Source organism: Sinocyclocheilus anshuiensis, unplaced genomic scaffold (assembly GCF_001515605.1).
Source record: "Sinocyclocheilus anshuiensis isolate Anshui unplaced genomic scaffold, SAMN03320099.WGS_v1.1 scaffold792, whole genome shotgun sequence".
NCBI lineage: Eukaryota > Metazoa > Chordata > Actinopteri > Cypriniformes > Cyprinidae > Sinocyclocheilus > Sinocyclocheilus anshuiensis.
Window position 1 is genome coordinate 158,318 of NW_015558618.1, and position 18,846 is coordinate 177,163.

General features: G+C 39.1%; 1 protein-coding gene across 3 annotated transcripts; it reads left to right on the forward strand.

Moving 5' to 3' along the window:
- Positions 1–7,628: 7,628 nt before the first annotated feature.
- LOC107680419 (GATA-binding factor 2-like) lies at positions 7,629–15,745 on the forward strand. Of its 3 annotated transcripts, none has more exons than XM_016476305.1 (4): positions 7,629–7,669; positions 11,525–11,985; positions 13,309–13,881; positions 15,529–15,745. In XM_016476305.1, exons 2-4 carry the CDS (start codon positions 11,760–11,762, stop codon positions 15,684–15,686), a joined length of 957 nt encoding a protein of 318 aa, XP_016331791.1. In that variant the 5' UTR covers positions 7,629–7,669; positions 11,525–11,759; the 3' UTR covers positions 15,687–15,745. The 3 variants fall into 3 exon arrangements, with proteins under 3 accessions (XP_016331791.1, XP_016331790.1, XP_016331792.1); XM_016476304.1 differs by lacking the exon at positions 7,629–7,669 and adding an exon at positions 11,118–11,265; XM_016476306.1 differs by lacking the exons at positions 7,629–7,669; positions 11,525–11,985 and adding an exon at positions 12,904–13,190.
- The last annotated feature ends 3,101 nt before the right edge of the window (positions 15,746–18,846 follow it).

The following is an 18,846-nucleotide window of genomic DNA, read 5'->3' on the forward strand; positions in this document are numbered from 1 at the left end:
CACCTTACCCAGTTGCAATTACTATACTTTTTTACAGAATTGCAAAAGTGTTTACTCAATACAATATACTTTTGTGATTTGTGTTTAAGGTTTTGAGAAAATGAGTGATGGTTTCAAGAAATGTGTTTTAGCAATTCAGAAAAACTGTAACAGTCTTCATATGGGGACTTTTCTCAAAAAAACATTTGCAATTAAATTGATTTATCAGCATATCATTTGAAAAATTGGATTAAAACCTTTACTCAACTGAGTGATCTAATATTCTCATTTGAACAATGAATAATAGTTAAAAAAAATTCAAAGGCTATGGTGGAAAATTATGTCAGACATAAGGGACAAATCTTCACAGAGCACTTAGTCTGGTTTTATTTCAAAGAAAGGTAGGTAAACTTCACACCAAGCGCATCCAGACCGCGGTAAATCCAGACCATTACCTGAGCTTAGACTGTGTTATATGCTCTCTGCTCACACACTAATGCCATTTCATCCCCCTTCAGCATTGGAAACAGCCTCGGGAGATCGCTTCTCTACATTACAAACATCACATTGATATTAAATGTAAATTTAATTCTGACTTGGTTTTAGGTACTCAAACACAGCAGCTCAGAACAGTGCTAGAGCCTTAAGGGGAACTTTCCGTGTCAGAATGCACAAATATACATATCAACACATGTTGTAGCTGCTGTTCTGAGGCTATTTTAAGGTTACGCATAATAATAAATAAGTAAAGTGCATTTTATTCTTATTTTACTCTTTCAGGGTCTGAAATTTAAGACTTAGAGAAACACAGTTCGTAGGTTTGGGCTTGCTGCGACTGGTTCTAATAACACCAGTGTCATTTCTGTCTCCCGTATATTAGGAGGAAGAACCAAACCAAGTTTGTGGCGGTGTTCAGCAGCTCCTGAGGTAATCTGCTTTATCACAAGAATATGATGTATGAGCATCTGGTTTTGAAATGAGTTTACAAAAAACAACGAGTAGTTGATTTCTCTGGGTAAACAGACAATTCTTCTGTCTGCAAGACTTAGCACTGGAACCTGAGGAAAAAAGCACTGCGAGAGGAGATGCAGGAGGGGGAAAAAAACCCCACAAAAAAGTAGAATCACAGTAATCTTCCAGTCACCCCCAACAGCCCTCCACAGAATATCATTATGGTGGGCTGCATACAGACTGCATGCTGAGGAATGGTAGAGTTCGACCTTTTTCCCCTCACAAATCAGTACCTGAAAATACCATAAAATAAATAATTGTACCTGCTTTTTGACCAGTCTATGGGCCAAAGAGGCAAGAGGCAGCATGTCAGCATCCGCTTTGTTTTAGATGTTTCTCCTAAAATTACTGAAGAGAAAGAAAAAATATGAGAAGAATGAGAAGACATACAGAGTACAGGTGTCGTCACAATTAGCCTAAATTTCACGATCCATTTTCCACTGTCAATAATAGAGTGAAGTATGAAGTGCTGCTCACACAGAAGGCACTTTCAAACTAGCTTTCTGTTTGTGTGACCAACTTGAACAGCCCCCCCCCTCAAAAAAAAAATCCCAAAACAAACTTCCTTTGAGCAAAAATCCCAATCTCATGGACTCCTTAAATGAATGGAGTTTCCCCAGTTTCGCAGAGCAACACTAAATGTGACCACACCTTAAGAAAAAAGAACTATACAAATTTGAGGAGAAATGTCATACTAGGGCTGCACGATTAACTGAAATACATCCAAAATCACAATATGACTGTGATTTAATTAGTGTCTCAGATAGGCTTGTTCTGCTCCACACAAATGCACCTGTTATGTTTTTTTTTTTTACTTATAAATACTCAGGTCTTTTTTTCTTTTACATTGAAACATTGCAATAGTAATATTTCTTATTTTGTTTAATATTTTTATGAAGTAATAATAATGATCATTTATTATTATTATTATTACTATTATTATAGTCATATATATACAACCACAAACGTTAGGGCTAAATTATGCAGACCTACAAACAAACACAGCAAACCTGGAGCTGTGAAAGATATGTGAGGTTATTAGGCTCCCATTTGCTCCCATGCTAATCTCATCTAAGCCTATCTCAAAGGAGAAATAATTGAGATACTAAAGTTATTGACTGCGATTTTTTTCTTTTCGGTGAGAGTTTACATACATTTTTTTTAAAGGCACACGATGACAAAATCAGTATACAGTGCTTAAAGTTCTACAAAGAGGTCATGATAAGAGAAAATAAGGAGTCGTAGCTGAACATAGAAAGAGAACAATGCTGGGAGATTGTAGGGAGTGATTTTGGAAGGATGGTGTTTTAGGGCAGAGTGCAGACAGGAATGCTGGGGTGAGAGTGAGTTGGACATGCATTATGGAGAGTGGACGGTCAGGGAAGGGAAGAGAACCCGCGAGCTGGAGCCAGTTAAGAGGAATATCAGGAAACTCCCCAAGCCCCCCACCCCCCCACAGTGAGGACCACCCCTCCCAGGGATTCCCACCTGGGACATTCCATCCCTGAAATGCGCCTCACGCTCTCTCTCTTTCATTTTGTGTTTGATTTACAAAATGTAGGCTACACCTAATTGTGATTTTCCACTCTAATTAAAGTTTCCTTTTCGCGGTTCACTCCTGGTTTTCACTATTAGCCTACTCCAGTATTCATAATTACTTATTTGTTATTACTTATTTATATTACTCCCTTTGCAGTGTGCGAATAATTCTATGAGTTTGTAGGAGGTTCGGTTTCTTAAAGAAATGTCTGTCAGTAATTTTCGCGGGTTAAGACGGTTTAGCGCAACCCATGTTGTCATTTTGGCGCCCTGTATGTAAAATATAATATTATATATATATATATATATATAATACCCTCTCAATCTTTTGTTTTGACCATTCCACCCTAACAACCCCCTATAATCGGCATCCTGTCCCTCTGGTCTCAAAAGCATTGTGGGAGCCGAATACATTGCACTCTGACCACTAGAGGTCACTATATCCCAAACCAAAACTGTTCGATGCCTATAATCACTCATTCCGTTCATTGCGAGCTACATACATTTTTCCAACATAAAACGGGTGATGTAGTCAGCCAGTTCCCACACAACTCAGAAAAAAAGCCATTATCCTGATGAAATTAGCTAAATGGAATGACAGAGGAGCGAATGTTATGCGAATGAATATGCAGGGACTCGCAGGAAGGGTGAACATACCAGGTTTCATGACTTTGTCTTTGACCTTTTCGGAAAACGAGCTAATCCTCGGGTATAATAGACTCTGGAGCAGATATGGAAAACGGCTGCTCCGTTATCTGAGTTGCCGTGGAGACCATCAGAGCGCGCGAGCCCGGTGAAAATGCCGCTTTATTAAAAGGGGAGTTTGTATATATTGGAAAAAGGCGCTTTTGGTCATAAGTGTCACTCACATGCACAGCGTCCCTCTCTCGATTGTAAATGGAAACCTGTCTCTTTTCTCTAAAATAACAAAATTCACTTCGAGCACGGTTAAGCATAGAAATCCATTCTTGTGGGCAGAATGGGCCTATCAGTAGAACGGCGCTCAGAGATCTGTGCTGTACAAACTCCAGCATCTTCTCCAAACTAGAAATAATAATTTCAGCCTTCGCATTAATGAACTGCCCGGTTGTTCATTTAATAAAACAATAGGAACATAGAGTCTCTAAGCAGAGATAGCCTATACTTTCTGAATTGGAAAAACGGCTTGGCCTATTTCAAATTCAACAACAACAACGACGACAACAATGACAAAGGCAAATAGAAAGACTCTATAAATGACATTCTCTTATAAAAAATTAAAAAAAAATTGTTTTTTTAATGTGTAGGCCTAAAGTACACTGTAAACATGTTTTGTTAATTATAATTGTTTCCAATAAACGTCTGTCATTTCTATTTTTTTAATAATAGGCTACTGTTTTATGTATTTTCAACTTTTTTTTTTTAAACAGAAAATATAGGCCTATTCACTTTGTCGCCACTTTAAATTTACTATAAAAATGAAGGCAGCAGTTGTTTTTAGTTGGTTGCAGTTTTTAGTGTTAGCGCGGGGAATTTTAAAATAAATTTGAACTGATGCTTTTTTTTAATTCTTCTCAAGCATTATGACGTCTACACTTTCAGGACACGCGTTTTTAATGGAATTAACTTCGGCGTTCATTAGTGATGAGACGAGATCACCGCGGGTTTAAAGCCTAATGGACGGGCTGATATTCAGTTACAGGACACTAAACGGCAGCTCTACTCCTGTAGATAACTCTATATCTAGCCTACTGATGAGAGTTATTGTTTCCACTGAAACTAAAATGATTTCTGACTAAAGGCCTAGAAATATATATATATATATTTAAATTTTCCTATTTTTATTTTCTTTAAGTGACTCTCACAAACAAATGTTAGCATAGCCTACGTGACATGCTCTTTATATGATTATATACAAATGTTATTAATTTAAATCTAACGAGAAACCGCCTTTTATTGGTTTTCATAATTAGTAATTTCCACAGTAGGCTATTGCAAAGCCCTATAGCCAGTGCCAAGTTTTTTTCAGCTGTCTGCCTTTCAATTAATGTATAGGACTATTGATTTTATTTCCCACAAGAAAGACGTGAAAAGGTGTGTAACGATACTGCTGATATCCACCGGATAAAGAAGGCAAAACAAGTGTTTGGATGAAACGCGCTAATTTCACAACTAATTCAACACGTAACAGATCTAATGACAAGACAGAATAATCACGCAGATACCTATCAACAGTAGCGCTACAATAAGAATGATAATGGCTGCATTGATATGGTAAGCGTGTGTACCTCGGCCCGTCCAATAAACTCGCTCAAAACCCAAGCTAATATTGGTCTGTACACGTTAAATGTGTAAATATTTCTCCTTCGGGTAGCCTGTCTGTCTCTATCACCCCTGCGATCTTCCCCCTCAAATGATGCATTAGATGCATTGAATGTATTTGTTGTGGCGGTTTGAAAAGGCGGTGATAATCTGGGGGAGAGAGATAAGAAACACCAATTTATTCAGCGCCACTTTGGACCCTTTTTCCAGCCTCGCTCGGTCCTGACACCTCCAGCGGCAAGCTGATAACGATTAGGCCATTTATTATCTTCACAAAGAACAAAGATTGCCTCACGCCGATGAATTATTACCCCCGGTAATAATCGGAAGGAGAGGGCCCTGGCATCTGATGCATGCATGCATATATAAATAATAACTTTAGAGCCCTTTTACAAAAGTAATAAAAATGATGAGAACAAAAGGAGGGGAAAATATTAAAAATAGAGACAACCCATAACAAATAATTTGATAATCAAATGAGTTACAACATATTTTACAAGTCTGCCAGAAAGCTGACTGTGAACTAAATGCATTATCTTACATAAGAATATATGTCTTTGCCTTTCGCTATTTAGTGGCACACTTTACTTTGACGCAAGGAGAACTCAGAGGCAGCTATGCGCTGCTCTACTGCGCCTTTGATGGACAACGTGAAATGGAAATGTCACCGTGTCTGCCACAGTATGCTGCTGGAAAGGAGCAGCCGAGCTTAACAGTCGCCTTAATTAGTCTAAAGATTTTTTTTTTGAATGCGCTGGAGATGCAAGCTCGAGCCTGATAAGCGCTTATCTCGCATGCATCATGCGTGAGCATCTTCTTCTGGTCAGATTGCAAAGCTCCTGTAAGCCCAGCACCTACTGCTCTTAACGTTTTAACATGACAATAGATGCATTAATAAGATGTTTAATAAAACGGCACACGCTAAATCCATATTTCTTTATAATCAATTTTTATTTTATGTTATAATAATAGTACTAATAATTATTATTATAGGCTAATTCTAATTGTAATAATAACGTTAGTGTTGTTAGAAATTATTTTAGTTAATCGTGACAAAATAATGTTCGTAATGTTAACGATATTATTATTTTTCTTCGTTTTCGATTTAAAATGAACTTGAAGGAGATTTAGAAAGGCGTTCAAGTTGTCATGTAGAAAGAAGCGATATCACACTCTTCCTTATCTTTACTCGTCATTTACTATTTTAACTTTTGATAAAGAGTTTGCATCTCATAGGACAATCAACGCTGGTTTGTCTCGCCACAAAAGTTGCATTTAGCGGACAAAAATTAAACTTAGGTTATTACACGTTAGAGCATTTAGAGATGTTTCTTCCAAAATTATGTGATTCGCTGCAGCAACTAGACATGTAAGAAACAAGATGTAGGCTATGAGAGGAATATTCTTTTGTCGTACTTGTAATAATATATGATTAAGTTGGCTATGAAAAGACATGCCCACTCATGTCATGACATTATCCTCACAAAGTGGTAGGACTGATAAAAGCACTCAAATAGCAACCGATAAACATTCTTCCTCTTGTCCACGTTGCACTTGCCGGAAACTCAGTCAATGAGTAGCCACATTGTCTTTTTTAAATCTGTCATTCCATCCTTACTGATAAGTGCAAGACAAAAGGAAAGCCAAGGATTTCGTAGAATTTTGATTTTATCATAGGCTAGTCCTATAGGCCCGCTATTTCACCATCATGGTAGCAGCCAAAAGGAGTAGTTTCTGATTTGACTGATCTGAATCCTTCACCGCTCGTGGTCTCTTGAACGTACACAAAACAATAGCTGGCATTGGACATTGTTATTTTGATCATTCTATATAATGCAATTAATTCTGTCAGAGTTCATTCCTCTCGCGCACTCATTGTACGCATGCACTCTTGGGGGAACCCGGGCGCGAGAGGCTGGAGCTGCACCTGCCCTGCCTGAGCCTCTGCACGCGAGCCCACGGTCTCGTGCCGGAGATTTACCAAGGCTTTGCATGTTTTAAAAGTTGGTGTTATGTGTGAGAGAGTTAAAACTGGCTGGGTTGGGGGAAGGCAAGGTCGACCGCAACGCGGCAACATATTATAGACAAGCGCAAAGAGGAATAGAATTCATTATGATGGGAAGCCTAAAGGCGTCTCATATTAAAAGTGAAGATTTACATATTCACAACACTCAAGCAAACACATCTGCACCATCGCAGTGATTAAATGAGAACGACAATACCTAATGTGCAAAGCATGCACGCTCCAGTATCGGTCTACTATACTATTTATGGCGGGTTTAGCTTTCATATTCATTCCTACAATCTTTAAAATATACCTTCCGAATATATAAAAAAAAAAAAAAATCCAGAATGGAGCCTGCCAAACATAATAAGAGTGACAATCTGAGGTGCAAACCCTCTCTGCATCGTTTGCCTATGTGAAGGTCAAAATCTAAGAGCTATGCGCAAAGCCTTCAGCGACTGGGTCTTGTTTCATAATTATACGAGTGAGAACACCACACAAAACAGCTTCAGCACAGCTTTTAACCATCAAAGCATTACCCGGAAGACCAGATTGGCTGACGCACGGCTACGTTGCAGCGGTCCTACTTTGTGCCTCAAGTTTCGCTGTTTCCAGCGAGAGAGAGAGAGAGAGAAAAGCATTCTGGAAAGCCGCTTGACTGTCTGGAAAGGTTGGCATCGCCAGCTAGAGAAGACAGTGCCCGGAGCCTCAGCGCTTGGCAAAGCACAACGAATCACCGCTACTCTTCCCTCAAAGACGGTGCCACACGGAATTGCCCCCAGGACACATTTCTCTGCGAAAAGTCAAGAGGAGAGAGCCTAATCATAAACACTGGTAAGATGCGTTTTGCGTAGACTATCATTCGACACAGCGAGCGTGAAGTCGAGTAATACGAAGAGATTATTCACGCGTTTTAGTGAGGAATTTAAAAAGAGAACTGTAAGTCCAACATTGGCTAATTATGTTGCAGGGGCTGATTGAATGATTTTAGTGTGATTGCAGTTTTAAATGGTTTATAATAAAACAAAAAGACAATAAAATGAATTATATATTTTGCATGGTTGAATAATAATAATAATAATCATAATAATAATATATTAAATACAATAAATACATATTGTTGTTATTAGGCCATAATATGTAACTAAATCCGTTATTTGCGTTTGTACGACTGCAGGCATTTTAGGCTATAATAGAAAAGACTAAAACGACAAAGATTGTTACACGTTTTACATGCAGAAATTCCTCTTCATATTTTTCACGTGCTAAAAATATTAATATAATATTATGATATTTGTTGAATTATTTACTCATTTTTAATTTATAAGGAACATACTTAACAATGCCCATGTTTATATTTGCAAACATGTTAAAATAAAATCCAAAATATACAAACCAAACAACCCAACATGCAATTCCACTAATTTACACCGCATATAGCCACCCTATAATACAAGACATTTTTATTCATGAAACGAATAACACACACACACACACACACACACACAATTATGATTGTGAGGACACGAGTTTGATATGCGACAATGGCAAGAACGCATGTTACGAAAACCGTCTGAAGTCATTTTCTGCCAAAATTTCAAATGAGCATAACGACGATGTTTTTCCCCCTCTTGAATGATTCTAAATGTGAAAGCAAATGTGCTGTGTGTGTAAGTTGAGGAATTAGCTTTCACTGGAATGCCCCAAGGACGCTTGTATTAGCCCACCTGTGCTGTTTATTCAAATCATTGACTCCAAGAGCTGTCGACCACAAAAGGAGGGCGGGCGCGCTGTCATCACCCTTCAGATTTATGACTACCACAGGATCGTTTTCCGACTAAACTAACGCTGTCACTCAGAAGAAGAACTTTACCCATAAAGTCGCACAAGACAAAAAAGCGGCACGTTAGAATAAACGCAGCTAGTGGCATGGTTTAATACTGCACAAATATGAGACTTTGCTTCAAAATAACGTGGATTGTTGGATAAATGAAGAGAGGGTGAGACGCTTTGCTTTCAATCCGTTATCCACGCTTCAGCAGAGGACAGGAGGCTTGTGACTTTGCCTGTGCCTGCCCCCGAGTGCCCTGTCACAATCTAATTACCCGTGAGTAAAGGACAATACCGCTTCAGCTGGTCTGTGTCATTCCCCCTATATCCCAGTGCCTGCTTATCTTCACAAACCCGTCTGCGCCGCTCTCTGCCCCCTCCTGCCCTCTTTTAACCCCACGGAGAATGATGCCCCTGGCCAGAATCCAGTGTGTTAAAAAGGGATTTAAGCATCTGGTATTGTCACAATAAGGCCACATAGCCTGTTTAAACATCCTTATACAACCAAGACTGACAGAAATTCTGTGGTTTAAGAAGTGCTCAGTGTTGCATTGGTGCCCAAATCGATTATTTACTCTCCAGCTGGACTAAAACTCTCACAGATTATTTTTTGTTTAGATGCAAATGAAAACACACAATGCCTATATTCTAGTTTTAAATAGCTTTGGAAAAGTCTTTGTAGCCCATATATATATTTTCTCCTCCTTTACCGAGATACTGTGACGTCAAGTCACGGCGTCAGAGTGGCGGCCGGTAGGGGCTCTAAGCTCGCGCTTCAATTATTGCCTGTCAATCATTATTGCTTCAGAGGAGAGCAAGCAAACTAAAACTCCTGCTTTAAGTAATAATAATAATAAAATACATATTATCAAATACATATTATCAGATAGACACACCACAACTATTTCGAAGGACAGGTTAAAATGTACAAAATGAGTTAAAAACGCAAATTCTTATCTGTAAAACTGGTTCGTGGTGTAGACCTGAAATGACACAAATGTTTATCGAAAGATAGTGATGCACGAGCTGGAGCTCCCTGGTAGACAAGTCTATCTTGTGTTCTCTTTGATTGATCCAACTAGACAAGCTAAATGAATAATTAATATACACAAAGCGTTGCTACAAGCAGTTAGAGGCCACAGAGCTACCAAAGGTGAGAAGCAGTGATCCAAAGGAGCACATTGTAAAATCCACTTTAGAAACCATCAAGAGGATTTTCTATGTCCAATGAATGTTTAGGCTATTTGAACCGGTGAACGAAATTTGTTATTAAAAAAAAAAAAAAACATTTAAAAGGTGTGGCACATGAAAGATAACCTTTTTGGCTGAATAGGATAGACAAGTAAATTTTATGTTGAGGTGAAAGCTGAAACAATTTATTAAACTCTATATGCAAATGAGGTTTTCAGCTGACTATCCACAGTTTATCTAAAGGCTTAATTGGCTGATTGGCGACGTTCTGTCTTTCTGCCCGCGGTGGGCGAGCATGCTGCTTGTTTTGCCACGAGATAATTGTAAGCAAGAATCAACGAAGCTGCCCTAATGGCCACCAATTGGCTCTATTTGGACCTGCCCATGCGACCTGTCGGCACCACCGAGAGACGGGCCGCTATTAATATGCAAAGTGATGTTTGATCGCTTGCAACAGCATACAAAGACAGTGTTTTCACAAGAAGAATGTGGTGACAACTAATTTAAAACAATTAGACGCGCAAGAACAATAGCCCCCAATTTAGAGACCATAAAATACTCCTCCCCAATTAATGCCTGAGGTGCTAGGAATTGTGTTTGTTTGCATTAGGCATATATCGCATGTGACACTTCACTGATACAGGTTTTGTTGTTTTAAGCAAATGTTAATGGTCAGGCAACAGGTCCTAATCACATTTATATTTTTTTAACAAAAGTTTATGATAATTGCAATATATATGTTTTTATTTATCAATGGAAAATTAAAGTAATTGCTGGTTGGCACTGTCTGTAAAAATAAAAATAGGCCTAGTCTAACCTGTGTCTGTTATTATATTATTATTCGATTAAAAAAATACAATACAATTTAAATATTTTTCTGACGTTGTGCGGAGTTAGCCTAGGACTCCAACTTTACATTCAAAATTTCAGGTCAATCTGAGCTCTTAGTCTTTTTGTAAAAAGACAACAGTATCACACATCATCAACGTGAAGCTCTAAGAAAGGTAAAACGATCTCAATAAATTGCTCCGTTAAATGATGGGTCTCTCAGCTCTCTGAATGTGGAGCACTAGGCCGATAGTCGCCGTGGCAGTTCGGAGAGCATGATGTCCGAGCCAATGGCAGTCAGCGCGATCTGCTATTGGTTAACAGAGCGATCACTGCCAGCCCGTGACCCCGCCCATGTTCGTAAGATATGGAATCTACTGGCGCCAGTTCCGACAGTACACAGGCACGATTCATTAAAGAGACTTCGCTTCGGACAGCCGCAGAGTTTAACAATTGGTCTGTGGACAATTTGAACCGGTGGCAAATTACGAATGTCAGCAGACATCTTGAGGATTAACATTCTTTGAATAACACGGGAAAAATAAACAGAGGATTGGAGTGTTGAAATACTAGTTTGCGCAGTGAGTAGCCTACTTTACGATAGTTCTTTGAAACTGCGTACGGTTGAGCATGTAATGCAGCGACTTTACAGGTTGCAACCCATATTTCGATAAAGTTCATATATACATATGTGTGTGTGGTGTGTGTGTGTGTGTGTGTGTGTGTGTATATATATATATATATATATATATACGATTTTAGAAAGATCTTTAGATCTTAGGTCTTGCAATGTATTAAACGTTAAAAACTGAGATGCATCTGTTTGTTATTCCCTTCCAGGTGTTCCTGAGCATTGTTGAGAGCAAAGAAGCAGGATCTCTATTTCTCCAAAAAAAATAAGGGCATGTGGAAAAATTGAATAGGGCATCACCAACTGAAGCAGTACGCTCACGACAAATATTTTAGTAATCTGAAGGACCATAGTGGTGTTCCTGGGTCTCTTAGTGTACAAAAGGTTTTCAGTAGGCATCTAGAAAACTTTTCGAAACATTTTCGAAGCGCGGACGATTTAGACATGGAGGTTGCGGCCGATCAGTCTCGATGGATGGCCCATCATCATGCGGTACTCAACGGCCAGCACCCAGAGTCCCATCATCACGGGCTTACACACAATTACATGGAGCCCATGGCACCTCTTCTTCCCCCGGACGAGGTGGATGTGTTCTTGAATCACTTGGACTCGCAGGGGAACCCGTACTACCCCAATTCTCGGGCTAGAGTATCATACGGACAAGCGCACGGTAAGATGCTTCTTTACGTCAAATTTCTCTCGCATGAAGTAGGCTACATATCATATTTTGATGACAGAATATCTGTCTTATATGCATATGTCATTATGCAATTTCCTAGACATATTTCAGCCACACTTTACATTTGTCATGCTACAAAATGTCTTATAAGTTACATAATACTATTTGTTTGTTTATTTATTTAACAGGCTAAGTGCTAAATGTGACCTTATTTATGGCGCTGTTTGAAATAGTAGGCCCATTGTTACTGTTACTGCTAAATTATTTTTTATTCATATTTAAATGTGTAACATTAATGTAAAATCTTAATGTAAAATCTCCATATTTATAGCGAAAGAGATATTTTGTTTACGTGGTTCTTTGGTTTTATAGCCTACTTATGTGCTTAAAAAAGTGTAATAAACCTGACATTGCTGACATATTTTATGCCCATTTTGGGTCAGTTATATAAGCTAGTAAAATCTTTAGAACAACCGTTTTGTGCGTGTAAAACCGAAAGATTTCGATGACTTTTTCTTTCACGGGCTTTGAAGTGAAACCTAGGCTAGTGCGGCCTAAATACGACTGTTTTATCGCTGAGACTTCTCGATACTTAAATAAAGATATGGTAATGTAAATGTTTTTGCTATTGCTTTGCACAAAACGATATTATGCATAGGACTATGTAGCTACCTGGCAGTTACAAATCAGGCCTATCGCATTTCTTGAACTGTCTCTCCGAGATCCATATCTCCAAGATATGCGTGTTGAAATGTAAAGAATAAGAAGAAAAAGAAAATGTCCAGCGAATGACTTGATGAGGAAAGGGAAGTTCGTGTCAGGGAGAGAGAGAGAGGGGGATCAAGGCACTTCCCGGATGCCAAATCAAAACGAAAAATTCCTGATGAACTTCTTAGTTCAAGCGTGTAATTTGTGCGAACAACAGGCTGTAGTGAGAAGGCTTCGTTAAAAAAGTTGTCGTTTGTTGCTTTTTTAAGGAGATTTTACGTCTGTTCTTAGGAGTAGGTGCGTTTTTTGAGAAAATCACGTCGAGACTAAGGAAAATATATTTGAAGTGTTAGCGTGCAGTTTGAACAAACACTGGACTAAAAGGGTGAATCGTCAACTGCGGTTTTGTGTGTGTTGCATAACTGATATTTAAGATTTAAGTTTTATCTCAATGTCAGGTTTGTATTGTTCGAGTACGGAGTCAACAGGTGAGAGTGAACATTAGACATTTTGTTCTTTGAAACAAACTGGTGTTTTGGCAAAAACAGACATTTCGCTGGTAATTTGAATTGAACTGTATGTTCGTTTCTGTCTTATATTTCTCAGCTCGTCTCACGGGAAGTCAGGTCTGCCGGCCACACCTCATACACAGTCCCGGTATTCCTTGGCTGGACAGCGGGAAGGCAGCGCTCTCCGCTGCCCACCACAACGCCTGGGCGGTCAGTCACTTCAGCAAGCCTGGCCTGCACCCCGCCAGCGCCGGCTACGCGTGCAGCAGCAGCTCCAGCACCGCTCCCGTCTCCTCCCTCACATCCGCAGCCCACTCCAGTCCACATCCCCTCTACAATTTCCCCCCAACCCCACCGAAAGACGTCTCACCGGACCCCGGTCCTTCTTCTCCGATCTCCACCACTGCAAGAATGGATGAAAAGGAGTCCATCAAGTACCACGTGTCCATCGCCGATGGGATGAAAATGGAGGGATGTAGTCCTCTTCGGGGAAGCCTGGCTATGAGCGCCCAAACACCGTCCACGCATCATCCCATCCCAACCTACCCAACGTACTCTCTGCCCACGCCACACGAGTACGGCGGGGGTCTGTTTCATCCTGGTACCCTCCTCAGTGGATCCGCTTCAAGCTTTACACCTAAATGTAAAAGCAAGACACGGTCGTGCTCAGGTGAGTTTCATTAAGCTCTGACTCGACCATGAAGTGATGAGTAGCCTTACCTAGGCTAAATGGGCATATTTAGAGACACATTGGCTTAGAGAGCATCAGTTGTCGAAATGTAAAATTTATAAAGAACGAGGATATGTGTAGGATATTGTGTAATGTTTTAAAATAATTAAATGTAACCAAATTTCCTGCTCGTTAGGCCTATTTGGGTGAATGATTTTATTTGGCGGGCTGCGTGTTGCCTCATATTTAGCTTTAAATTAAGCCCTTATTGCACTTAAAACGTTGAGGAGTCACGACGCGCTGGCTCCAGACATATCCTGTATAACTTCAGCTGAACAAATCACGACATACTCCCGCCTCCACCTTCCACGACCCCAATACTAACAAAACCCCGGCGGGGCAGGCCTTCACAGGCGACAGGACCCTGCTGTTTGTTTGCTTATTTATGCACGACCTCGGCCTGATGCACTGCTAACGAACTTTATTTTGAACTATTATTTGTAACACTTTACATCACAGTTACATTACACATATTGGCCTACTTATGTCAATAGAATGTGACAATAGAAATAACAATGTGTAAATACAAGGTGCTTCATAAATTAATGAATAGTAAATATAGTGTTTTTATTATTAACATACTCAATAACACAGAAATACAAAATATGTCCTTATCATTGTTTTAACTTTTTATGCATTTATTTATTTAGCCAACCTATGGATGTGGAAAATGCCTTGTGCTGAAAATGTTGTTAGGATCGAGTGTGTATTGGTGAATGGAACCATTCTGAACTTCATAGTACATTTTTTTGACCATTCTTTAGTTGTAGAGATTCAATGCAAACAATCAAATCAATACCACAAACATGATTGAGACAAAACAAAACACTTCGAATTAGGGTTACCTTTAATTACTCACCCCATTTGCAGGCCCGTTTTCACCTAACACACCCAGCACCAAGTTTCAGTACATTTAAACTGCGAGTGATACTTCTAACCATGTCAAGCCTAAACAGAAAATGGAATGAAAATGACTGAATTACAACACATCACATACACTTCAAAAGAGCATCCATTATCCGGGTGGATTCTTTTCTCTGGTCAGGGTGGGACAGCGACTAGCTCACATTATAATGTGAATAATAGACAGGTGCTCAGGGGAGTGAGGAGGAAGAGCATATTAATTAAAGCGCATGGCCCTTTCCAGCAGGTTAGGGTGCTTTACTGTGATTTAACACCTGAGAACAGAACAAGCCGGGACAGCTGGCTGATAAACAGGATTGGGATGTATAACATAGAATGAACTCACATTTTAAACACTTTTCTTGTCTTGAAAATGTTGTAGCTGCAAAAATAGACTGTACTGCTCATTTTTCACTTATAGTCACACTTTGTAAAAAATGTTATTTCAACCACAAACACATGCACATTCACAAATTCCAATATCAATTATGTAATACATCCAGCTCAGATGAGAGATTCCAGTGTGGATGTAATGTTAGATATTGTCTAATTAACTTGGGAGTTGTTTTTCTTTGTCCAGACCGTGCCTTTGCATGACCCTGTGTTCCTGTATTGTAGATGTAGTGTGAACCTTTTAATTATATAAATTTCCCTTTGCTTTCCCTCCACTTGAATTCTGCACAGAGGGGCGTGAATGTGTGAACTGCGGAGCCACCTCCACCCCGCTGTGGCGGCGGGACGGAACGGGCCACTACCTCTGCAACGCGTGCGGCCTGTACCACAAGATGAACGGCCAGAACCGACCCCTTATCAAGCCAAAGCGCAGACTGGTGAGTCGATGAGCCCTACAGAATTCTTTCAGTTCCTCACACACGTGAGAAAGAGGGCTAAATAGGAGCACTGAGCAGAAAGCCTGAGCACAATTCCAGGAAAGTTATATTTTCCCTATAATCTTCCTGGAATTGTTTGTCGCCCTCACCCCCTGGTGATCCCCTACTCTGCCTGTAACAATACTGCTACTATTGCCATTGTTCCTGCTATCATTATTGCTTCTAGTTCTGATACTGTCACTGATACCAATGCCCATGCCGGTACAATTATCACCACTCCATACTAAGAGAAACCTGTTGCCACACTATTGTCTGAGTGCATCTGTTTAGATCTAGCAGTTTGATCTAGTTGTTCATTTTCTGGGGGTGTTTAGAAAGCCACATGCCATTGGTTTTGTTTTGTGTGGCTGGCTTATGATTCTGGCTCCATTTTAGAATCGCTGCCAGCATGATTATCTCGTTTAATCTTGATGAGATGTTTAAAAGCAGATTTTGTTCGTTTGATTTTGATTTATCTTAATGGCTTTTTGCATTGAGATGATTGATAAAAAGCAAAACTAAAGTTTTAAGATTATTTTGCTGTTTACTTGAGAAATCATTAAGATGTGAGAAAAGTCAAACTTGATTATGCTTTGGTTATTAATCTCCGGTTTTTCTGTGGTTCATGGACAGCTTTAAAATTCATATTTCGTTGGAATAAAATACCTGGGACGGGTGACAGTTTTTTTCAGCATCAGGATTCTATGAAAACAGATGACTTTTCAAAGAATACAATCTATAGCTCCATTTTCCTTTTCACATAATCTTATTTTATCCTTTAGCAGGTGAAACTCTATATCTCTACCTCTGTCTCTTTATTGAGTCCTTTTTTGCAGTCTTTCAAAACATGATGTAATATTATATAGAGATTCATTTTGGAGACACAACAAGCAGTTTAATTGAGTGAGATCTCTTTTTCTATCAGCCATGCGTCATAATTTAATTTTCACTTGGCTAAGTGACCATCAGAGTGTAAATACAAGTGAGGGAATCTTATTTCCACACTTACATACTCAGCAGGAGAACCATGAGCCTTGTATTGAATTACAAATAGAGCGAGATATTCAAAGAGGAATCAAAATATGAATTGTAAGACTCCTTAGTTCCTAATTATGATGATCATTATTATTTTTAGTAGTGTAGGTGTAACATAGCTTTTCCAACATTTGATTTTTTTTCCCCATTTAGTTTCTTTCTGTCTTTCTCTATATGTTCTCATGGTGAAAAAAACGCCACATGGTTTTCCATGGAGTCAGAGTGCTGGCCCATGCTTTTGCATTTTGGGCTGAAGTGTTTTCAGAGCGCTGTTCAAAGGCCATCCAGTTGTTTCCTATCCGGATATCTGCCCGGGCCCGATAAGGAAGCCAGGCTCCCGGGTGTTTCCGTCTTCAACAAACCCGGCTGAATTTTCTCTGGCCCCGGCAGGCCCGAATGACATCTACTGTAAAGCGATTATCAGAGCACTATGTGTGAAGGGGCTGGGGCAGGGATTGGAAAATAAATGGATTTATACTCTTTGCTCTCTTGTTTGTCATGCTCGACTGGCACTGAGTTGAAGTATCGGAATGTGTGTTTTTGTCGTCGTCTGCGTTTTAATTTTATTCATAGCGGGTTTTTTTTTAATTCAGATCCTCTTTTTTTTTAATTTATTTATTTATTTATTTTATTTTTTTACAAAAGCTCAATAGAAATTATGCAAATCGTTAACGAACACAAACTGCAAATGTTATAGGCTAAAAGCGAACAGAGGATTGATGACCCGGCTTTGCAGTCGCCACGCCCACTGAAGCGTTTGATTCGTGGCATCAAGGCCGAGCATTGTATCGAAACGTTATACATTAATGATCTGTCTAATGTATTTACCCAAATATGGCAGAACTTATTAGATACAGGTCAGAATAAAACGAATTTCATCAGGCACAGTTTTTTCTAATCAAGGCGCAAATTGGAAAATTGAATTTAGCGTGTTTAAATGCACAGAATAGGCTATATTCAATTAACCCAAGGCGACTCCCTGGTAAGAGATTTCATATGTCCAGGCCGCATTTGCTTTAATGTTATTTGCGGATAGTTTTGAAATGCTGTCTGGTGCAGAACACACATAGCATAAGTGAGTCATAATATTCGTCACCCCATCAGATTGTTATCATGAATGCATTTTTTTCAACCCAAAGCCCATGTAACCCCTGATTGATATTACAGTGTGGAAAACAGAAATGCAGGACTGAGGTTATGTAGTCCATTCAACGATTGGATTCGGTACAAAAAAAAAAAGATCTAAAAAATAAGACAATAAGCCACAGAAGGCCTCGTGCTACTGTAAAAAAATCGGCGGGAACAGCAATATGATTAAAAAAGTTAAATTTATAATTACAAGCTTCCGCCACGTTAATATAATGCATATGCCAATTTAGACTTTTTACAGTTGTCGAGCAACTTCATGCAAACAGACTCGGAATTATACTGTCTGAAACTAGCCTTTTTAATGTTAAGCTTGGCTGCGATCTATTTAGCAGACGAATAAATACATTTCACCTTAATGAAACAAGCGAAACAAAGGAGGAAAGAAAAAAAAACAGAATTGCGTGACAGCTGAGCTGCTGAATTGCTTTTTTTCCATGTCTAGTTTTCGTTTGAAATTCAACCCTGAAAGCATAAAAGACTACATTATACACTTTGATGTAGGCTTTAATTTGAGTAAAATACTACATCTAATAAATGCGTAATACAATGAATTTTACAGAACATTTTCGGTGCCATGGATAGAAGCTATCTTAACATAAAAAACAGGTTGTACTTTTTTTCTATATGAAACGCAAAAATTGTTTTATATGTGTGAAAATATATAATATAATAAAATGATAGATAATGACAGATTTTATTGTAATGTCATATAAAGATTCTAATCTATAGGCTACTGTTCTGGGGTGCATTTCCCAAAAGCAACTAAATATGCTTTTGGGAAATGCACCCCTGATCTACTGTTGCTGTGTTTTCCTGGTTAATTTTCTCAAACGTCCATTTAATTAACTTTTGCATGTAAAATGTGTCGATACTTCTGTAAAACGTACTTCCTTTGTGCTCATCATTAACCTACGCTATCTATTTTCTTATAGGTCAACAGGCCACTGAC

Bases quoted from the DNA above. Each gene is read 5' to 3' on its own strand.
- LOC107680419 (XM_016476305.1), top strand. From the start codon at position 11,760: ATGGAGGTTGCGGCCGATCAGTCTCGATGGATGGCCCATCATCATGCG. The intron at 11,986-13,308 runs GTAAGATGCTTC...TATATTTCTCAG, and splicing joins ATCATACGGACAAGCGCACG to CTCGTCTCACGGGAAGTCAG. The intron at 13,882-15,528 runs GTGAGTTTCATT...AATTCTGCACAG, and splicing joins CAAGACACGGTCGTGCTCAG to AGGGGCGTGAATGTGTGAAC.